At 35.4% G+C, this 24,564-nt stretch overlaps 1 protein-coding gene and 1 non-coding gene across 2 annotated transcripts in view; both read right to left on the reverse strand.

The window, feature by feature from the left end:
* Positions 1-352: 352 nt before the first annotated feature.
* The window catches only part of EBF2 (EBF transcription factor 2), a 207,690-nt gene continuing 183,478 nt past the window's right edge, over positions 353-24,564 (reverse strand). The window contains exons 11-16 of the mRNA XM_049769500.1: positions 19,429-19,517; positions 18,053-18,118; positions 17,648-17,825; positions 15,716-15,901; positions 7,357-7,524; positions 353-2,388 (exon numbers count right to left, since the gene is read on the reverse strand). Coding sequence (XP_049625457.1) covers positions 2,357-2,388; positions 7,357-7,524; positions 15,716-15,901; positions 17,648-17,825; positions 18,053-18,118; positions 19,429-19,517 — 719 coding nt within the window. The 3' untranslated portion in view covers positions 353-2,356. The remainder of the gene's footprint in view (positions 2,389-7,356; positions 7,525-15,715; positions 15,902-17,647; positions 17,826-18,052; positions 18,119-19,428; positions 19,518-24,564) is intronic.
* Positions 12,078-12,138, reverse strand: LOC126004952 (U7 small nuclear RNA). The gene has a single exon (XR_007494155.1). It is a non-coding gene; the product is annotated as a U7 small nuclear RNA (small nuclear RNA).

Raw genomic sequence — 24,564 nt, forward strand, 5'->3', positions numbered from 1 at the left:
TTTTTAATTTATTAGTACACTAAAAATAATCCTTACACACATTTGTACAATTAAATAGATTTGCTGCTGTCAAGGTTCTAGCTGAATGGTCAGGAATGTCTGGTATTTAGTTACACACATTTTTCGGTGTAAAGCTACCAACAAATTCTACAATCATGTTGAAGACAGTACTGCACTCATCTTCATGCAAGAGTAAAATTCACAGATTCTAAAAGCAATGCTACTTTAAAAAACATTTCCTTATGTTGCATTGGCTCAAATCCAGGTCTAAACATGCTTAATTTTGTTCTGCCTTCACTTTAGGATGGTATAACACACACACACATACACACACACACACACACACACACACACACACACTCCTCCCCTCCAATTGGCTTGTTTTTTTCCATTGGGAACTTTCTCAAGTGGTGTGTTTCCCTGTGTTTTGGTGTTTAAGTCATGGAAAAGAAGGACTATCATCAGAAATGATAAGCATGCCAGTTTTCCAAAGCCTTGGATTTTCATGTTTATAGAAACAATATTTGGGTCATATTGGATCATTTCAGAATGGATTAAAAGCAAATGAGATGGTCAGGGGTTCACTAGGTGAAGGGAATGCATCAATGGGGAAATAGGAAATTTACGAAGTCATCTAAGATTGACTCAGATGCATTTAGGATATCTTTCCATGAGAGCTGTATCAATTTCTAATGTTAGAACTCCAGCCAAGAATCCCAAACAGCAGTCTATGTATAGACTGCACTATGATGCCAATGAGTCAGTAGGGAGAGTGCTGGCCTGGAAAAAAATAGCATCTTTATTGGCAATCCAGATGAGTCTGGGTACATCTCCAGGATCACTTAGTTTTTCATGACTCAGACACTATTAGCAACGCCTACAAGGACCCTTCTTTAAGGACCTGGTCTCAGAGCAGAGACAGTCTGTTGCAGGACTGGGTATTGCTTAAAACATTGATGTCCCTAATTACTGACCCCACCAAGAACCTGAAATCCCATTTCTTCACAGATCAGGAGAGAGATTTAGGGCTTTTAACAATCCTCTTTCCTCTTTCATATTTCATCTCATTCTTACCTGGAACCCGTCTAGTAAATTTTCACAAGAGTTTGTCATGAAAATCTACAAAGAAAGAAAAGATGTGGACATTCTACAACTCAAGAAACAGCCATTTTCTTCAAACCACATTCTCAAAATCCTTTGATCAAACAGATAAGAACTTAAAAACAAATAGTTCTGTCATGCAAGAATTAAAGAGACTACTTGGTTGGGACAGCTATGTGGTTTGAACTGATATTGGGGATGAGCCATTTCCTTCCCCAGATACTCAAAACCTGGGGGTGCACTAAAATCTGGCAATTCTCTGCATTGCTCAGGGAGAAATATGAATAGCTAAGCTGTAAAAAATTCACAGAGTGAATACTAAAAGGGACATAGAGACTATTTAGGAAATAGATGGAGCTGGGAATGAACGATGGGTATCTGTATATGTGCGTGGACATTTTTGTGGCTGCATCAGGTTGTTCTATAGGAATCTACACAAGGTACATTTGTTCTTGCCCATGGGTCAATAAAATAATGGAAAAAGAAGGGAATGAAGGACAGGGGTTTAGAGTCTAGTAATTAACTGAGTAATAATCACACACCTTTTAAACTTGTTACTACATGTTTGCATCATTTTCATTTTACATCAGGAAGAAAATTTTTTCTCTTCCAAGAGGTCTTAATAACTACTTCTACTTACAATAAGTTACACGTTTATTTATTTAAATAATTGTAAAACATTTTAAAATTTTTCCCTTTTTTGTTTTTTTTAAGAGATTAAACTATAATCAAACACACATACAACATTTCATCATTCAATTCAGGTTTCATTTTAAGAAAGTCTTCCATGCTGGTACCCTGTTTTGTTCAATTTTTTTTCTGCATAAACTAAATTGGTATCTGAAAGGCTTCATAGAAAATAGAAACTTTCAACATTTTTTTCCTACAAAGAAAAACAAATAGTATCCAAAATATTAAGCATGAATTGTTTGCCAATTTTTCTTAAATATTTTACAAACATAGGAAGGTGGTTCTCATAGTGTTCATAACAAAGAATTGCATTTCTGCTTTTAGCACTGACTACGTCAATGACATCTTTTGTCCTTGTCCCCAAGAGGGTCAGTTTGTGTAGCTACCGTCAGAGCTACAGGACAAACATGAGACCAGGTAAGATGCAGGCTCCTTGCATACCCAAATCTGTCCATCATGTTCATTTTGGGGGCTCAGCTCTCCCCGCAAAGCTCAGAGTGCTTCCTCATGATTGGTCCATCAGAATAAGTAGTTTTGTGCTGTAAAAAAGCAGTTCTTCTTTTCTTTACATCGGGGGCACCACAAGTCCAGTCATGGCTGTAGGGAGAGAGAGAGAGAGAGAGAGAGAGAGAGAGAGAGAGAGAGAGAGAGAGAGAGAGAGAGAGAGAGAGAGAGAGAGAGAGAGAGAGAGAGAAATGAGAACTCATGCTAAAACTCACAAATCAGAAATCAGAGACCTGGCAGAGTATGGGAGCTGGTAATATCCAAGAAGATGATACCCTTGGGTACATGAGAAGACTTTTTTCTATAGGTTTATTCTTGAAAACAGTCTAATAAAAGCATCCAAAAATCCAAATAGCAAATCTCTAAAATACTGACAAAGTTTTTGACATTTTACTCAGAAAACAAGAATTATGTTTTTTGGCTTGATATTAATTGATCATGTATAATGAATAAGAAATATAAACACAGTAGTAAATTGCAATATTTGTTATATATTTTACTATTAGAAAGTATATTGTTTTTAATTATTATTACAAAAAAGTTTGCATTATTACAACAAGTATATTACTCAGAGCCAAAACCTGTTCCAATTAGTTGGAAAAGGAATAAAGGCAGGAGCCATGTCTATTGAGGAGTTTATATAAATCAGACTTCCCCCTCCCCCATGCTGGGTTTCTATCTTACTAAGGTTTGTTTAGATTTTTATTTGATTTTTTTATTATTAATTTATCCTCCTTTGGTGTGCACTGCTAATGTGGGATGATTATTCAGTAATGAAAGTCAATCTACCAGAATAGAAAAGTTAATTTAGTTCCTAATATGGGAATTATCTCAACTCTGTTCTTCACCCCCTACCCACTGCATTGTCTGATGTCTCTCCCAAACAGTCAAGAGAATATGAATGATGCCAGTGTCATCATGTTCAAAGGTTTCTCACAAAATTAAAAAAAAATTAAAGCAGTACAACAGAATGTGCTGCTCTGCCCTTGACATTCAAGTAATGCACCCATAGAATTTTCATAATCACGGAAATTGGCAGAATTATCACTTTAAACTCCAACTAGAATTTGGTTGAGTTTTATTATCCGTAACTCACAGAAGTATTTGGAAAGTGATGTTTACTAAGCTTACAATTGTAAAGAATGAACAAAACCCTTCCCTCTTTCTCTCTTCTTTCCTCCCTCCTCTTTCTGTCTCTGTTTTTTCTCTGTTCCTCAACCTTCCACTTCTCTTCTTTCTGCTGGTTCTTTCCATACTAGCTATTCGTTGGCTAAATTGTCAGCCATCTAGTATCCTGCCCATACAGTTTTTTATTGAATGTTTGTGAGATCTGGATTAAGGTCTTACACAGCTAGCAAAGCCTTAATTATTTTTGCCTGTATTACTATATATTGAATCGATGTAACTTTTCAATAAAGGCAGTTCAATTCTGGACACTCCCTGATGATTTGGAGATACAGCAACTCTAGTAATTATCCCAGAGTGTAGGAGGTTTTTTAATTTTTTTTATTTTATTTTATTTCCTGGAGGGAGCTGCAAAGCGAATCAGGCATAGAGCGGATAATATTATCCCAACAATCTATACTCATCTATTGTAAATGCTTGATGAATGAGTTGGAGGTTGGGACAAGAAATGCTGTATTTGGAGCTCACTGACAGGATTCTGATTTTCAACTTCAACTTGTCTATTCCACTTAAAGCTCATCAGCCTCTTCCTTTTACTGGGTCCTCTGAGAGTTGCCTAAGGAGTTTATTAAAAGGGCAGAGCTGTTCAAAGAACAAGATCCACTGCATGCCAGAAGAACAACGGATCTCACCGATTTCTCTTGTTCCTAGTCTCATATTAGGGTGGGCAGAATCTCTGCTACACGGTGACCCTGCCTTTCTGTCTGTAGAAACCATAATGAACAAACAAAAAGCAGAATTTAAATGGAGAAAGGTAAATATTTTCATGATGCATGAGTTGATGCAATTCAACTTTGCTTGTCCAGCTTTATCTAAATCTTTGCCATTTCTTGGGAAAGCAATAACCCTCCTTTGGTCCAGGTGGAAAGTGACAGTAAGAAAGCTGCTAGGAAGCTTGTGTCAGAGGCAGATCTGAGTCATATGTTTGAGTTCCTATCATCATTAATTTATTATGTGACCTTAGGCACGTCACTGAACTAAAACTGAGATGGCTGCCTCCCTGGGATCACAAGTGAAACTTCAACTACTTCAGAAAAAGTCAGAAGCTCTCAGTTCATTCTCTGCACAGACTGGTCTTCAGGTGTACTGAATACACACCTTCTGCATGGAGATCATTCAGACTAACACTGCACTGTCAAGTTCAGCAAAGAGCTTCTCCAGGAGCCACTATCTTGGCATCTCCACCACATTTTCACACTCCCACTGTTGTCTCCAAAGAGAGGGAACTTATCTTTTTTATACACCCTGGAGTGCTTCACCCAGAGACTCTGCAGGGCCTCCAATGTCAGTATGCTTCTCTGCCTTTCTGCATCAATAATGCATTTTGTGAAGATGACCTTGAATTTCTATGTGCTTTGTCCTAATTAGGACAAGCTTGATTCAAGGTCACAGAAAGATCTTTACCAAGCCTCAAAATCATTCTTTGGGATGTATAAAATTTTTCTTTACCTTTTCTAGTTCTTCATACAAACTGGTTCATACCAATCATTGTTTTGGCTCTCAAATTTTTTATTTAACAGAATTAAAACTTAAAACTCTAAGATGTAATAATTTTTGCAGAGACTAACACAGCCTGGAAAGAGCAACTAGAACTCCAACATGTACCTGGTGTAATCAAGTCTAGTGTTATTACTCCCTGAAAAACTGAACCAACAAAGCCAAACAGTTCAACACTCAAAGCTAAACAGTTCAAAACTCACACCCAGCAACATGATGCTACTTGAAACCAGCAGTTCTGACTGCTACCAAGGCCACACCTAGTAATCTCAAGGTCATTATATGGAGCCTCAATTCTTTCTATTTAAGATTCAAATCCCCAGGCAAACTTGGGATTGGGAATGGCTATAAATCTCAAAGAGGCTTAAGACCCAGTAATGTATCTAGTAAAATAAAACTCAGAACCCAGAATCTAAACCTGTGGCTGAGCAACTAAATTGTCCCTTCTATACCATCATAGCTATACAGCTCACAGTCAGCCTAATATAGTGACTATGGTGACACATGACTGAAGACCTAGAGCAAGTCTTTAAAGAGCTAGTGTACCCCTATAGGGGAGTGCTCTGAGCCAACTCAACCTTCACTAAGTACCACCTCACTAAGACACCTCAACTCTGTTGAAAGAGTAAAGAGTCATAAGGACCAATGAAAAATTTGTCCTGACATCTCTGAAGGCTGAAAACCTGGAAGGTCCATAAATGAGAGTTCCTGAACTATGTAGATTTAAGACTTCTGAGATAACCAGTTATTCTCTGACTCATGCTCATAGATAACAGGATGTGGAAGAATGTGACAAACAGAGGGAAATTTACACTTCCTTTAATTTAAAGTATATCTAAAAATATTTGCATGGGTTTCCAGAAATACAAAAAGAGCTATATTCCTCCTGTCTTTTTTCACATCATATTGAAGAGTACTTTTGGCCTTATGCTTTGCATTGGAAAATGAGGCTTGAATGACCCCACTTGCTTTAAAAGGCATGAATAAAACCAAAGAACCTAGCATGGGGAGATGGCATCACAGAAGTCATCATGGGTGAGGAAAAGTTACCGCAAATATTCAACAACCGTTTTTACTTCTCCATCTGGGTATGAAGCATCATGGGAAATGTGTTCTGAGCTCACCTAGAATGCTTGATAAGAGTCAGGACAGGTGGTGATGCTTAGCTATAGACTATGTCTGTTTCTCTGCAGTTCAGACATGTATAGGTGAAAACCAAAAAAATATTGCTCAAATAAATAGATGTTTCTAACTATCCATATGTATAGATCAACTACTTCATTAAGTTGGAAGTAAATGAATTTTCAGGAATTCTTCTCTTCTGAGTGCTGACTTTCATATTTCTTTTCACAGTTTCTCTGTTAAGTCACTTGATGTTAAGGAGTCACCAAGACCTCCAAGATGAGGATGGGAAGGAACCAACATACCTTCCAGAGCTCCATTCAGCCACAACTGAAGAATGATCTTCAAAAGCATTCACAGAATCTCAGGAGCCTCTGCATCTTTTCCTAAAGCCAGGAAGCAGAGGTGCTAGCAATAGTACAGCTCTTCAAGGCTCTGCTGGCTTCAGAGGCCATGATCCACAAAAGGTTTACCGAACCTCTGCCCTGTTTAGTTTCCTCCAGCACTGTACTAAATGTTTTCATGTCAAGACTTGGAGAAGCAGCCTAAAAATAATGTGGGTCGTCAGGATTCCTAGTGCTTAGCGGTTTCCAATTTGCTCTTTTGTATCAGCTGCCTCCCATTCACAGTGAGATGATTAGATTCTCATGTACTCATCACATTTGTGTTACGTCATGTCATATTACATTTAAGGACATTGCTCAAAAATGCATTTGACGGGTGATTTTTATTCTTATTCTTGCATTCCCCCCCCTTCTTCCCTAGCCCACTTCTGATCAGGCACCTGCTATCAATTTGACTAGCATAAAAACAGAATTCTCAGAACTTGCTGTTTGCTCCTGATAGATCCTGTCCATTTGGGCCATAGACTGCACTGCAGATGGTAAACCGATTAGGTAAGTAGTAATTACTTTACAGCATCTAATGTGGTGCCCAGGCAACTTCAGGAAATGGTGGTATGGCCTTGAGGAAAAACAAGAAATTCCAGACCTGCTTGGAGTGTATGTGTGGCTCTACCACAGTTAATTCTGTGACATTGTAGAATTATTTGCTGACTTCTTTGATTTTTCCCTCATCATGGAGCTGGAGAAAGTGCTAGCTCAGTTGTATAAACCATTCATGAATCTCATGATGAAAACACCAAAGTATCTCTTTGTAGGAAAACAGAGATATGAGATGGTGCTGTGCTGTTTGCTCTGATTTTGCTGGCCCTGTGGCACATAGCATGCTTACTCCCAAAGGGGTAGCTTTGCTTACCTCTGAATCCATTTCCATTGCCACTGGAGCATGCAGGCGAAGGGGAGCCTTGGGGCCTGATGACAGGGGCAAAGGCACTCTTCTGTTTGACAGCAGGAAAAACCGAAGAGGAAAACGGGAGAATGGAGGATGTGCTGGATGATCCAACTGTGGGGCTTGATGACATGACTGGAAAGCAAATGTACAATCCTCTTAGAAATGGACACAGCAAGGATTTAAGTTTCTTTTCTTCAGTACATACATCCTGTACACGTTTATTGGGAAATTAATTTGTTCCAGGCATTATTGAAGATTCCAGATTACAAAAAGTTGAATGTGAAAACGTCCCTGCCCTGTTTAGTGGGGAGAATAGAAGCTTATAAAGTGAGCAGACCAGTCATCCTATTGGAGGAGTGAACACAGATGAGAAAACATGGAGGGCAGAGTGCTCTTCTGCCCAGAGGCCGGAAGGCATCATTGACAAGAAGGGGTTATTTGCAGTTTTAATTCATGAGTCAAAATTCAATGAGAGGACTGAAACCAATGTTTAAAATCTAACAACTGAATCTATTTGAGATTGGAAGCATCTTTTTTCCTAAAAGCAAGACCTAACTGGGAACTATCTGCTTCTTTGGCAAATTTCACGATGTAAAGATTTGACCTACAGCATGAACATATTCTCTGTGAATATCATTTCTACAGGCCATGTCCTCATTAAATGTGAATATTTATTAACTCTTAAAAGATGATCTTCTCTCCTCCTGCTTTCAGAGTCCCTGGGAAGTAAGCTGAAAGTCAGCTTTCTTTAACAGAACATGTAGAGAATAAACTTCAATATTAACATTATTATTATTAAATTTGCTTAAAGAAAGCCAAACACTATTCCATTTTCAAGAAAAATAACACCAACTACACAGCATAGTATTCTACCTCTTTTTTAATTTACACCCTGTGGTGGCGTCAGTGTTCAGAGGGTATTCCAGGCTCTGCACTAAGAAATCTCTCCTGGCAGGCTTGGGGGACCATATGGGATGCTGGGGATTGAACCCGGATTGGCTACATGCAAGATCTGGCCTATCTGATTACCCTATCTGATCTGGCCCAGTATTCTACCTTTTAACATCAGATTTGCCAGTAAGTTATATTACACAAATATGTAATTTTATCTTCAATGCCCAACTTTCTCAACAAAAGAATTAACTAATGTTTACAAAGATAAAATAACTAGAGAAATAAATAACATAAAGTTAAATTATAGGGACTTGTTTCAGCAGAATTTCTAGGATTATGAACATAACCATACTAACATTTTTTAACTAAGATATATTGGAAGATTACATAATTACACAATTCTTTCAAACACAACCTACACAGAACATACCAGGTTAGATTTGTCACACAGCAAAAAGCTGCTGTGACACTGACAAAAAAAAAGTCAAATTCAGGAAATTTTCTAAAATAGTTCTTGACATCTATTCATTTTCAATAGCTAATAACTTTAAAGTTGATTAGAAAAAAACAGAAACAATCCAAGCAAAAAGTGAGCAAAGATAATGAAAATCAAATCACAAAAGAAGAGATAAAGATAACCAAAGATCATTATAGGCCTATAACCATTTAATTGGATTAGCAATAAAATGCTAATTAATTTTCCACTTACAAAATTGATAAAGATTAAGAAAAAATTAACAGGGCAGTGAAACAGATATTTTTCCTGTTCAAAGGGGAGTATTTACCTCTCAGGAGGGACTTTGGCAATGCATACTGAAAGATTTTAAAATGTGCATATTTTTTGACCTGATCATTTCATTTCAAGATTAATCTCAAGGAAATAATGATAAATGTGTAAGATATATCCATGGGCATTTTTAGAGTCAAAAAAATTGAGAAACAACTTTAACTAGCAATTGAGTTAACTATCATAAATCCATTCATTAAAACATTTGTAAACATTATAAGTAATATTAGAGGGACTGGAGTGATAGCACAGTGGGTAGGGCGCTTGCCTTGCACATATTCAACCTGAGTTTGATCCTTGGCATCACATATGATTCCTGAGTGCAGAGCCAGGAGTAACCACAGAGCAATGCTGGGCATAATCCAAAAATCAAAAATGTAAATAAATAAAAGTAATGTTAGTGAAGATTTTTTAATGATGTGGGAAGATATGTCTTCTCAAGTGAATAAAGCAAATTACATAACAATACACATCAAATCCACTTTCTTAGTTTTTTTACAAAGTAAAATTGTAGAAGTATAATATACATTTAAACTTATAAAGGTATTGTCAACTGTGGGGTTCTATCTACTCTTAATTTTATTTCTATTTCTTGTCCACATTTTCAAATCCATCTACAATAAATATGTACTACTTTTTATAATGAAATATTGTTAAAAGTTACTAAAATTTAGATGTAAAAATTCTATTTCTTTGGTAAAAAATAACGATCAGCAATGAGCACAATCACATTTCTAAATCGTCTTTGATTAAGACTGTTACCACCTGTAAAGAAAAACAGCCAGTAGACATTGTTAATACAACTAAGGTTACTTGAGGAGAAGGTGAAGGAGGAATGAAAGTAAATGTAGTAATTGTAGCTAACTTTCCAATGCGAAGTCACACCTGATGCCTGATTTCCATTGTTAGGACACAGGTTTGCACCATTGCTTTATATTGTATTCTTTTTTATTTGGTTTATGGGGGAGGCTCACATCTACTAGTGCTCATTGACATCTCAGTGCTCAAGGGCCACTTACAGATGTGCTTGGGGGAACTTGCAGTGCCAGAGATGAAACCCAGGACTTTGGCATGCTAAGCACTCTGAGCTATCTCCCCAGTCTATGGTTGATAAAATAAAGCCAAGAACTGAGTGCGCAACTTTGGTGATATTGTAACTTTCCCTCTCTTTCACTGTACTGTCCTGGCAGGATTCTATTTGTGCATCTGAGCAGAAACTGCTATTTTCAGAACTTATCTATTCATGACTGGAGGACTGTACTTGAAAAGTTAACAATGGCTATGTCTGCATAGACATATTGTGTTATTTTTTTTCTTTTTAACATGCATGCTTTTCAAATGGTCTCTGATGTGAATTTTACCATTGTAAAGTGGATTGTTATTTTCTTTTCTAAAGAAAAAGACCACAGTAATATATCAGAATATGGAAGAAATTGTTTATATTATGGATAGTGTCATACACTTTCTTTTAAGAAATTCATAGCTTTTAAGTTTCTATAATAATCATTTAATACTACAATAGAAAATTGTCTTGAGGTTTATTTTTGAAACTATAATACTGAGGCCCAAGCACAGTCAAAGACTGTGAGTGAAACAGGAATCCCCGAGGACACATTGGATTCCTGCCGGTATGGATTCTGTCCCAAACTTTAGGTTTGCTTGGTGGCTATTCTGCTTTAGAAGAAGTGGTCCCAGAGGCGTTGCAGGATGGTTGGGTATCCCATCTTTGGGGATACCATTTTAGGAGAGTTAATCACACATATTCCCAACTGAGGATTCCTCTGGACATCTCTCTCTCTATGGAGAGAGGCCAAAGTACAGGCAAGCACGTCTGGCTCAGAAATCTCTGTGAACACAGGATTTAAGGGAAAACCACTTTTCTTCTTATAAGGATTGATTGGCTTGCATAGTCCCAGCTGGAGCTCACCGGGCACATATCCTCCTCTGCATCGAGCCATTGCATATGCTGGCGCTAAGGGGTCTGTCAGCATTTCATTATAACCCCCTATTGTCAGGGGTTTAGAATTCTGCCATAAAAACTTGCACTGAGCTGGAACTTGGCACACACTGCTACCGCCAGGAAGTGAAGTTTGTATGTGAAATTGAAAAAACATCTGTTTGGTCATTTTTGAAGTGGTGTGAGAGAAAAAGCAGTAAAGAGGCAGGTTTTTTGACACTCTGTGTTGGCTGTACTGGAAGTCAACTTGACCTAGAGGTTTGGCTTTATTTCTTCTTAACATCTCTGACAAGAGATGTCCCCATGGTATGGTCTGGCATCAAGACTTGTTTGAAAAATAAAATTTGAAAAGGCATAAAATAAAAACTTTAGATACAAGCAACTAAATTCATGCCCCCCATTTTTTGCTTAAGAGTTTCTTTTTTTTTATTTCCCAAATAATTAAAGACTTAAGTGATAAGACAGGTAAATGGGCATGGCAATGATAGGTGTAGTGCTAAATTATATGAATGAGAAATGTCTTTAATCGTATTGTAAATCACTAAATAACTTTAAATCTGTCACATAACTTTAATCTAATAGTCAGATTCTACTAGAATAAACTTTAACAAATAGTCTATTCCTTTGCAGTATGGGAATGTTATTGTCATGAGTCAACATTATTATAATGATTTTTTATAATTACACTATTTAGAGCCCCCTAGGTATAATTCCTGTGGACCCTCCCTCAAAACAAAATAAAAAGTATCACACACAACCAGTGGGAGCAGAGAATAAGTCCTCTGCTGTGCTCACTCTCATTTTCTTTACCTAATCCATGTATCCCCTCTTGAGTTAGTGGGTGATTTGATGAGTTGGGTGTTGTTATTTTCCTGGTGGCAATAGTAGTGAGTATTCCAAAACAGAGTGGAAGGAACTTGTCATTTAATGATAAGAGAGATTTATTCCTCCTACCAAATAAATTTTCTAAGGAAATTGTTAAGGAATTAACACCTAACATTTCTCTTTGTTTCTCTCCATCTCCCTCCTTTTGTATCTTTTTTTTTCTGGAGCCTTTGGTGGAGAACAGAAGGCCTGCTGGACAAATTCTAAAAGAGCTGTAACACTCCTTTTGTATCTTTTTAACTCCTTCTCCCTTACCTTCTCTCTCTTTCCCTTCCTCCCACTCTATCCACACCAACACAACACAACACACTATATTACTAAATTGATCATTTCTGATCCTCATGTGGCTTGATCTAATATAAAAAAGTTATTTATATATGTGTAATAGAATTATATAAATTGGCATTTAGGGAGACTAAAGGAGATAACTTTGTATGTTTATGGAAATTATTAACATAAAATGAAATTTCTTATATTATTGAACATTTAAATGCATAGTTTTCACATGGTTCTTAATACCTTTTAACTATAGACTGATTATAAATCCCCAGCAATTAATTTTGTAGAATGAAAAATAATAATAATCTTTATTAATCATAAATCCATGCTGTGAGGACCTGACAGCAATCATGCCAGTTAAGAGCTCTAATGTGGAATTGAAGGGCCAGAGAAATAAATTACTCAACAGTCACCTGGACATATGCTTTGCATACTGGAGGCATAGGTTCAATCCCAAGAAACACATGGTCTGTAAAGTACTACTAAGAGTAACTCCAAAGCACAGTCAGAAACTGTATTAAGTGTAGTATTTGTGGTCCAAATTCATCCCCATTTCCAAATTTCAAAAGTTATATGCATTTGTCTTTATTGTGATCAAATATTGTGACATTATTTACATGAGGGTTCTTTTGCTCTTGCATCCCATGTAGGCCCGTGAAAGGAGTGATTCCTGTTACGCTCAGGGCACCATTTCCACAATCAAGTGAGCTGAACCACTCCAATTGAACAATAAGGCTTCTCTTGAGATACTAAAAATTAAAATTAATATGTGGACAAAAGGTCTTTTAATAATGCATCTTTCTTCTTTACCATTTTATATGCTCAGAAATAAATTAATGACTTCATGAAGACTCTAAATAACCTGCATGTTAGATTTTGGTTTACTTATTTTTCCTAAATATATAATTTTCTTTTATCTTATTTCTTGTGGTTTCTATTTAAAAATTTGTACTACCTATTCAACTTATAATATTCTTTAAAATATTTTAGAACAAGATAAGGTAAAGAAAGTAAGTAAAGAATTCAAGCAAGATATTCCTAAAGACAACATAAAAGATGTCAGTAGGCATATTAAATGTATTTCTCATCACTTATTATTAGAGAAATGGCAAAGCAAAATAACAAGACCTATGACCTCACTGCAGTGAGAATGGCACATATAAGAAACCTATAAGCAACAAGCATCAATGGGGAGGTGGTTAAAAAAAAAAAAAGAACATTTGGTAGAAATGTTATTTAATTCAACTTCTATCGAAAAAATGTGAAGATGTCTCAAATGGAAACAATAGTTTCCATTATAACACAGTGACTCTACCTTATGTAATATATCCCCCCAAAGAAAATTATGAATTTAAAAATACATCCATACACCTATGTTTACTGCAGTGCGTGGTACAATAGCTAAGCTATGGAAACAACCCAAATGTTCAATGAAAGATGAGTAGATAAAAAGTTGTGGTATCTGTACACAAAAGAATACTACAAAACTTGCAGTATGCTGCAAATTGTATGGAGTTGGAGGGCACTATTTCAAGTAAAATACATCAGAGGAAGGGCAAAAACTGAATGATCTCAGTCATCTGCAGTATATGAACCAAAAAGTAGGCAGCATCAAACAATGACAAATCCTTGGCCCTGCTAAGATTAACAAGCAGCATTGGGAGTGGGGGAAGTATGTGGGAATTAAGAGAATGAAAGGTGACATAAGGACTATGGTGGACTCTGTGGAGTGGTGAGGTGCATTAACTGTATATATTAAATGTATATGTGCTAACACTATTGTCATCATGTTATCTAAACTATGATTTAAAAAACTAGACATTTATACTAAAAATCAAGCAAACAAGTAAGCAAGTTCGTTTTCTTAGATCATTCTGATCTAATTAGTTTAATAATCCTACAAATTAGAATACATAACTCATGTTTCCACAGCTACCAGATTTTAGTTGTACTAGCAGAAACAGCTCAATTATCTTGATAACTTGGTAACTGCATCCTTTTTTTCTTTTTGATTTTGCTTTTTGGACTACATCTGGCAGCACTCAGGGGCTACTCCTGGCTCTGCACTCAGAAATTACTCCTGATAGTCTCAGGGGACCATATGAAATGCTATGGATCAAATCCTAGACGGCAGCGTACAAGGCAAATGCTCTACTGCTGTACTATCACTCCAGCCTTTACATCCATTTTTCTTAGATCACTCTGATTTAATTGATCTGAACAACCTTACAAATTAGAATATAGAACTCATGTTTCCACAACTAATTTTGTTGTTCTAGCAGAACCAGCTATACTACCTTAACTATTTGTTAGTGACATCCTTCTCACATGCTATACAGTGATAAGTGTATGAATTATCTATAATCAGTGACAAGTGAGTGTCCTCAACAAAACAAGGGCTAAGAGAAGCAGCTTACAAATCTTTAGATGTAACTTCTTGAACTACTGTGAAAATGGCCTGTGCCATTTACTTTCACTCTTCCGGACACAAAGGGAACAACTCTTAGAGAAAGAGGACCTGTGTGCTGCTTTGACAAGTGACAGAATGACAGATGACTTCACTCAGGCATTTCAGTCATCCTACACTGGGGTATTCCTGTTTTTTTGTTTTTTTTTCTTGGGTCACACCCTGTGATGCTCAGGGTTTATTTCTAGCTATGCACTCAGAAATTGCTCCTGGCCCAGGGGACCATATGGGATGCTGTGGGGTTGAACCAAGGTCGGTCCTAGATCGGCTGTGTGCAAGGCAAATGCCCTACAGCTGTGCTATCGCTCTGGCCCTGGTATTCCCTGATCTTAAGTATTCCAATTCTCTGAGTCTTCCCAGATCATCGTGCCAGTTTCTATATTAGCTCCTAACATGATATGAATGAATTTTCATAACTGTTCGGAGCATCTGGCTTTCTACTAACTCACAGCTTAATATTAATGTGTCTGTGTCCACATAGCACAGTCTTACAAGCAGTCTAGTTCCATTTCACTGAAGGGCATTAGAAAAGGGAAATCCATGTAATATTGGAATCTAGGGATCATATACATAAGAAGTGGAAATCCAAAATGTTGTATTTAAAAATCTTATCCTGCTATATGATCTTAGGTAAGTCTGTTAATTTTGCATATGCAAATTTCCTCATCTATAAATAACTAATAATCCCAGTATAAATTTAGTAAGAGATAAGGTTATTACAATGATTAAAGAAATACTTTCTTCATCAAGTGTCTAGTGAAGGGTATGCACAATGTTAACTAAGACAGAAAGAAAAAAATCCTAATTTCCTGCACACACTTAGACAAGTCACATTTTACTGTCTCTTTTAAAAAGGAAATAGTTCCACTAATTTTCTTTCTCCCAGAAGGCCTTTACTAGTAACCTCATGAGTCGAACCAAGCTCAGTTATGACAAAGAACAAGAGGCAAGAAAGAAATTTCATCAAGAAACTGGGCTACTTATCAATGAGTTGGCCAGATATAGGAATGCAATTCTAAGCAAAGAGACAAGGAGAGCTAGAGAGAGCACTTACTTCCATAAGGGGAGCCGGTGGGGGAGCCATTTAGAAATCCTGGTGACCCTGGCACACCCAGATTGGCCATGGGTACATTGCTGTAGCCATTCATACTATTACTGGACGTGCTGTAATTAGACTGCTGGGGGGTAGAGCTGGAAGAGTAGCCCCTGGGAGAGATGCTGCTTGTATTGCGGATATATCCTGAATGACAAAGAAAAAGCCCAAGTAAAGAAACCAGTACCTACACAAGAGAGTTTCACAGGTCCACCTGGCCTCAAGACTGAAATACCACCAATTTGAGCTACAGTATTGTGGAATTTTGAGTGATTCATCTTTAGCTTTCTTTAAAAACTTTCTTTCCCCTTCCCCATCAAGTTCATGTTTCTGCCAGGTCCGCTTTTCTCTGCTTTCAAAGGCAGTCAACATCCTTGATTCTCACCAAAGAGTGAATGGCTAATGGCAACATTTAGTGACATCCTCTCACCAGTCACATTTTACATAACATTCTAGCCCTTTAATGGGCATTGCTGGGAAAATCATTCTGTGGTCAAAAAAGCTTGCCAGATATTACATAATGGAGACATCCCTCAACGATTTGTATACAAACAGGGGTCTCAAACTCAATTTACCTGGGGGCCTCAGGAGGCAAAGTCGGGGTGATCCTTGAGTGCAAAGTCAGTAGTAAGCCTTGAACATTGGGGGGTGTGACACAAACGACTAAAAACAAAACAAAACAAAACAAAACAAAAAAAAAGATTCCTCTAGGGCAGGGCCACAAAATGTTGTACGGAGGGCCGCAAACGGCCTGCGGGTCGCAAGTTTGAGACCCCTGAAGAGAATGGATAATCCAGTTTTACTTTGCTAAATGAGTGTTTCTCAAATTCAGCCTACCATAGCATCTTTTCTGATAGGTGGCAGAAATTCTGCCTAATAACATCACCAGAGCCACCAGTACTCTAAAAACCACCCCTTTGAAACTGGTAGGTCAACACTGTTATAGCAGTCTCATTCAATAAGTATTTGAAATTTATCTAAATGAACTGCTCTTTACTGAAAACTTGGAAGCACTGGCCTCTGAGTGGGGAAAATAGTTTGTGAGTGGAATGGAGGAGGGGATGACAAGTCCTCCCATATTTCTGAAACCCCAATGGAGATATATCACCTAATATATCATGAAAATAACCCACTCTGGACAACTGCTTCTAAAGCTATTTAGGAAATGATCCAAATTTGAAAAACAAAGATAGTATCTATCTTATCCACCCTTTTGTAGGAATTCACCCTGAGCATGAGGAATTCCCTTCCATTGCATGAAATTAGAAGTACAACCACTCAAGGTTATGAATATTATTAGTAACACTTACACATAAAAATAGATGTTATGCTTAGTTTAGCATATATATTTAGTATAAATATATACTTTATATGTAAAATCAGAATTATCCTTTTATTGCTTTATGTTTGTATTTGATAATATACAAATAGTAATTGCCCTAATATTCAAGTCATTCTAGAACTACTATTAAAATTTAGAATTATGTATAGAAGGTTATAATGACAATAATTAAGCTTCTTTTCATGATCCAATCTAGTACCAAATAGCATATATAAACTATATTCAAATAATACCTATAAATGTAATATTAGTAAGCATGGATCTTTATAAACTCATAGTTGTCCATCTCACCCTGAAATATATCCAATTAAGAGAAATCTATATAGTATATACAAAGTTTAAATCATTATCAATATATCATTATACACTATTATTTATTATCTGTAATAATATACTACAAAAAGGTTGAGATAATTCAATATATGTTTGTATTGATTATTCAGAAACATGCTTTTTTGTAGTTTATGCTCCAGATTTAATTTTTTCTACTCTAGCAGAACAACCTTATAAATGAGTTAAATGTTTCCATTTTGATTCTGAGAAAGGTTTACCTTGATTATTTCCCTGCGTTGATTCAGAGATGCTGACCCCAAGCTGGCTGCCATAAGAATTGATTCCCATCATACCACTGTGTGCTGGAGAGCTGGAGAGAGCCGGGATCTGACTAGGATTCCTGGGGACACTGTAGAGGGCTTCAGCAATGTCTGCAGCTCGTTTCAAAATAATGTCCTACAAAATGCAAATTGAGGAGTCAGAAATACAGTATAAGGGTTAAGGTGCTTGCCTTCAACATCATCAGCTCTGGTTCAATCCCTGGAAACACATTTTGTTCCCTGAGCACCACTGAGTCTGCCTCCCTCCTCCCTCCAAATAGCAGGTTGTGGTAGAAAACTTTATCTAACATAGGCTAAATAAACCCCAAAGAAAATACAGTGTAACAAGAGTGAGAGTCAAACCTGATTATTATGTGGTGTTCCGTAGAGGGCCTCCACTAAATCTGCAGCTCTTTTCAACAGCATTTCCTATGAAAGGAAAAGAAAGTTAAATAGAAGAAAATGTAAAATCCAAAATGTCAACCACAAAGAAAAATTATATTCAAAAATCAAAAGTCCAGACATCTCCCCTAAAATTTGAATAACTAATGAAGGGATATAAATTTTGTTTCAAAGATAGAATATAGCCATTATACATATATATATACATATATACACATTGGTCTATAATAACCTATAGGGAATTCATCTCCATTGATGACTCCATAAAAGGTTGTGCTATCAAAGCGAAAAGCAGCCAAAGAAGGGTTGGAGTTGGTTAATAATATTAACCATGTTATGTCATTAAAAATAATTTCTGATCATTCCTTTAAAAAGTTGGTACCCTAATTAACCAAATATTCTTGAAATGATTGATGATCTGATTCCCTTCTTGCTAAGGAGTTGTCCAGAGTACTGAAATTATCTTGGCAATGCCTTCTACAAAATTTTATTCTGAGAAAGATGAATTCTTTCAATATCCTCGCCCCCTGTTCATTTTAACCACTTTAACCAGGGAGAATTAGTAATCAGTAATCCCTTCTCTCTCATTTTATGTTTTCTACCTCCTGTTTTTTACAGCCTTTTAAATTGCTATTAACCTACTTTCCAGATATTATCTAATTTAATGGTGGGACTGGGGATTTTTCCAAGAGAAAAATAAAGGCATGATGTAGAGGCAGCTGTGGTGTTAGAATTTTATTCACAGTACAGAAAGGTAATTTGTGTGCTTAAAATGGGAATATAAACTTTTAACTTAATAATTTCTTATTAAATGCTCAATAAATTGCACATTTGAAAATAAAGAACACTAAAATAATAGGCCACATGCATGTAAGAATGATCATATGTAAGTTAATTTAAATGCACTTCATAGAAATGTTATATTAAAAACAGTTTTTGTCAGTAGATATATTCTGTTTTAAATATTAGTTCTTCAATAACTTCTTGGTGTAGATTAATGTGGTAACATTTAAGAGCAAATAAAATTTTATTTAAATTTATTGTAGTAGGAATCTATAGTATTAATCAATTACACTATTATTTATTTCATATAGTTGACATACTTTTAAAGTTGAGCTCAGAATATATGTTTTTCAAGCAGAGTTTCTTAGATTTCACATTTTTCAGCAATTAATAATAACATATCTTGTACAGATATTTTATGCTTATCTAATATCTAATACTTAGTCCAACTTCCAGGTCCAATTTAATTTATGGAACTAAAATTGCAGAATTTATCAAAGTCTGCTAAATTTCTACAGAAATTATTTTATGAATCAATTTCCAAATCATTTTACCTTAGCTAATCTCTCAGGATCTCCAGGATGTCTTGGGATGACTTTTTGTAATCTCTGGAAGCCATAATCTATGGTAGGTTCATTTAGTGCTGAAAAACAAAAGTCTCTCTTTGAGTATATATTCTGTTCATAAAGAAAGTATTCTTATAAAGTTCAATTATAAGTAATTGGAAGATTTTGCTTATATTAGTTGATTCATAATTGATACATACAATCAGGATTTTTGTTACTGACATAGGTTAATTTGTTCTTATAACTTTGAAATTTATATCAGTTTAATATATTTATATTGAGTGAATAGATATTAAAAATTCAAGCTGAATTATATAAAAACTTATAATTTAGAAAGTAAAGTTTGTCTAGCTTTATTATCAGATTCAAAAATATTATTTTTATAAATGAATAAGCTGGGGCCAGAGCGGTGGTGCAGAGCAGTGAGGTGTCTGCTTTGCCGGCGCTAGCCTAGGATGGACTGCAGTTCGACCCCCCGGTGTCCCATATGTTCCCCCAAGCCAGAAGCAATTTCTGAGCGCAGAGCCAGGAGTAACCCTTGAATGTCACTGGGTGTGGCAAACAAACAAATGTATAAGCGAATTTTATAGTTCATAAAATAATTTTGTTCCATACATTGTCTTGAAGATTCAAAATCACTTTTTTATTTGTAAACAAAATCTAATTTCTTAGAAAAACATTTCAAAACTGTGAGTTAAGGATTATTATAATTTATTATCTCAGTCATTATTGACATAAATAATTTTCTCTATATAATCAAAAATTCATGCAAAAATCATATTCCAATTCCTTATGAAAACAAGAAACTTTCCTTCTTTTTTCTTCTTTTTCTTTTATTTTTACCCCCTTTTATTTTGTTTTTTTGTTTTTTTGGGCCACATCCGTTTGATGCTTAGTGGTTACTCCTGGCTAAGCACTCAGAAATCACCCCTGGCTTGGGGGGACCATATGAGACAACGGGGGATCAAACCGTGGTCCTTCTTTGGCTAGCGCTTGCAAGGCAGACACCTTACCTCTAGCGCCACCTCTTCGGACCCTTTTTTACATTTTTTTCCCTTTTTCTCAATAAATTTTTATTGTTTATAAAGTACTTTCCTAAAATTCACCTTTTCTAAGTTGTTTTCATATATTTATTCATACATACATATATGCCTTTAATGAGTTGTTCTCATAAAGCCTTTTCTTAAGCATAATACCCCTTCAGAATTTCCAATTATATTTCTTTACAGCTGTATTTGTTTATTGTCAGTCACCAGGATATGCTGCAAATTCCACAGAAAAAAATATGACTAGTTTTGTTTTGCTAATCTGTTTTCATTGTTGAGGACAGTACCTGGCATGTTTTAGGCATCTAAAGTCACCAATTACAAAATGAGTAAGTGTATGAATGAGTGAGTAACACATTTAAACAGTTTTTCTAAAGTTTTCGGAAATTTTGTTTCCCTTTTTCTCTACCTAATTTTTTTAAAAGTTTGTTGTTCAAATACTATGAGTTTTATTTTTATTTTAAAATTATTTTTATTGGGGCCGGAGAGATAGCATGGATGTAGGGCATTTGCCTTGCATGCAGAAGAACAATAGTTCGAATCCCGGCATCCCATATGGTCCCCTGAACCTGCTAGGAGCAATTTCTGAGCATAGAGCCAGGAGTAACCCCTGAGCGCTGTTGGGTGTGACCTAAAAACCAAAAAAATTTTCATTTGTATTTATTATAATATTTTTTCTTTTGGGTCACACCTGGTGGTGCTCAGGGCTTACTCTGTGCTCAGAAATTGCTCCCGGCAGACATAGGGTCCCTATGGACCATCTGTCTGGATCAGCTGCGTGCAAGGCAGATGCCCTAATGCTGTGCTATCTCTTCGACCCCTATTTATTATAATTAAGGTAGTTATAATAGTGTTAGAATTTATGGCATCGCTAAGCATTGTTATACTCAACTACCACCAAAGTGACCAGAACGCTCCACCACTGCCCCTATCTCATCTCTAGTCTGGTCTTCATACTTTTCCAGAATCCCCCTATTTAATTACCTCCCATTATTTAATTATTTTTTTGTATTCTTCTGCCAAAAATTTCTTTTTATTAATCAGGCCTGTCTATTCTCTTGTTTGATCAAAACTCCAAAGTGAGAACATCAGGAGTTTTCCTTCTCTCTCTGACTTATTTCATTTAACATGATACGCTCCAATCCCAGTTATGTTGCAGCAACTGCATCCAAATCTTAAGATTTTAAAAGTAGTGTATATAGTAATGGAAAAAAGCAAAGAATAAAATAGTAAGTAATTACATTCCTGCAGAATAAAATTCATGGGAATTTTATTTTTATAAATTTGTAGTCTATCAAAATACATGTAAACAAACTATACACATTTGAACAGAGAAGTAGAAACAAAATAATCTACAATATAATTCTGGAGATAACATTTTGTGTAATGCTAATACATTTAAAAACACATACATCCTAAAAATCACCTAGGGTTATATTATTCATGTTTTCATAGCCTACTTCATAATCCACTTATCATAATATCAAAATGTTCTTCAGATATTCTCTTGACATTATTTAAAATACCTGCATATTTTTTGATATGTTTTATAATTCACTTAAATGGTCTCCTGTTTGGGGTATTTAATGTAATCATGATTTTTCAGTATTACAAAAATAAGAGTAATAATTATTCTTTGTGCATACTTTAATTATTTCAATCAGAAAATTCAAGAATTAGAATTACTGGACCTTATATTTAGGTCTTTCATAGTCAAATTACTAACTAAAACTGGTATAAATTTATATTCTCTCTAGCAATGAATTTAGTCATATTCGCTTATATTTCTTTTCAATGAAGCTGAAGAGTTTTTAAATGCTTGATTTCTGTTGTAAATTGCATAGAAATAATTTCTATACATATAATAATAAATATTTTTATTTTTTATGAAAACTACATATTATAATATTTATTATAATATATTATTTTATGTATTAAAATAAGTTATATCTCAATATAATTTTCCAATATATCTTCATTATATGTGTCTAAATATATGTATATGTAGGCATTATATATAGAAAGACTATCTCAACTCCAAGATCTAGTAAATTCATATATATACTCGTGTGTATTATGTAGGTGTTTTCACATTGCTATATGATTCTGATTTTGGTTTTTGAGGCATACCCAGCAGTGTTCAGAGACTCCTAGCTCTGTGCTCAGGGATCACTCTGTTGGAGTTAGGGGACCATATGAGGTGTAAGGGTTTGAAGCTGAGTATGCAGTGTGCCAGTCTTATTCTATTAGCTCTCTGGCCCAGCCTAAATGACTTCTTAATTAAAATTATTTAACATGTTTGGAATTTAATTTGTTGTATTAGACTTTAAAGGACAATCTAAGCTCTTTATTCTGCTTCACTGATTATGTTTCTAATATACTATATGAATCACCTGATTGTGGTTGTAATATATTTAATATCTGGTAGTTTAAGTGTCTCCTCCAGAAATATGTAATATTTTAAACTAAATATGCTCAACTATTCTTATCTATTTGTTTTGCTTTGAGGACTTCAAATTTTTCAATTATATTAAGTCTCTTAACTAGATGAAAGACTAAATGTTTTCTTTTTTTTTTTTTTTTTTTTTTTTTTTTTTGGTTTTTGGGCCACACCCGGTAACGCTCAGGGGTTACTCCTGGCTATGCGCTCAGAAGTCGCTCCTGGCTTGGGGGACCATATGGGACGCCGGGGGATCGAACCGCGGTCCGTCTCCTAGGCTAGCGCAGGTAAGACAGGCACCTTACCTCCAGCGCCACCGCCCGGCCCCAGACTAAATGTTTTCTAATGTCAGTGGTTCATGTTCTTTAAGTCATTCCAGTAAAAATTTATACCTCCCAATATGTATTGTTTTTATTTTTTGCTATATATTTCATGTTTTATTATTTTTTGTGGTTATGATTAGCCCCACATTATATTTTCTAAAGAGTTTTACTAGCATCTAGAAACACTTTTTTAAAATAGTTCTTTTTCCCACTGTCATGATGCCACCCCAGTCAGTGTCAGGGTCCGGAGAGCACTTTTGGATTTCATATACTTGTGTAACAGTGTGTGAGAAGGCAGCCTGTGACATGGTCTGGTTGAGTTATTAAGAGAATCAATAGTCAAGTAGATCTTGAGTTTGAATTCCATATCCCTCATTTATTTCTTTAATCTGTTTAGAATCTGACTCGTGTATTTACTGTCAAAAGTAAATGGAACAATTTAAGTAATGCTTTCAAATCAGTGCTTGGCATGAAAAACACACTTCACTAAAGATATGTATTATTTCATAACCAACTCCTTAACTTAATCTTTTTCCTGTTTACTCTTAACTTTCATGCATCCATAGTAGTATGTTGGTAATTTTTTCTTTTTACGGTGGAATATTGATCTTATTTAGTTCGAAACCCATTCCCATATTTCTAAGATTTCCTGATCAGTATCAAAAATGATACAAAAATTGTAGATATTCTTGATTATTTTATTTAAAATGGTAACGACACTATTGCAGTACTATTTTTGTAATAGTACAAATATGGGTGATCCCATTGACAGTGTCAATGTCAATTGACATTGATAAATATGTAGAATACTATAAAATACAAAGAGTTCTAAGTTTGATAAAACTAAAATCTTGCCATTTGTGACAAGATGGATGCAATTTGCTTAAATAAATTCAAATAAGTCCCAATAAAGACAAATACTTGATGACTTCATTCATTTGTAAAATAGAATAAACAAGAAAAGAAACAGATGAAAACCAAAACAAGGCAAACTGTAGAATTCTGTCTGCATGATGGAAAAGGAATAGATGGGAGCAAAAGTTAGAGGTAGTCCAATAAATTTTAGTTAAGGGTTATTGGTACTGTGGCATTGACATGGTGTGATTATGTATAGAAATGTATATATGAAGAAATATTGCTTGAAAGATATGCAATAATGCAAAGCAATATTACCTCAATTTCTAATTTGAGTAAAAGAAAAATAAAGTGTAATCACACTAAAAATTCACCCACAGAAATGTTACTGGCTAGCTAAAATAGATATTACTTATCAGTGTTTGATAAAAAGGTCTGAATAAAACTTGATAGAATAAAA

Source organism: Suncus etruscus, chromosome 3 (assembly GCF_024139225.1).
Source record: "Suncus etruscus isolate mSunEtr1 chromosome 3, mSunEtr1.pri.cur, whole genome shotgun sequence".
Classification (NCBI taxonomy): domain Eukaryota; kingdom Metazoa; phylum Chordata; class Mammalia; order Eulipotyphla; family Soricidae; genus Suncus; species Suncus etruscus.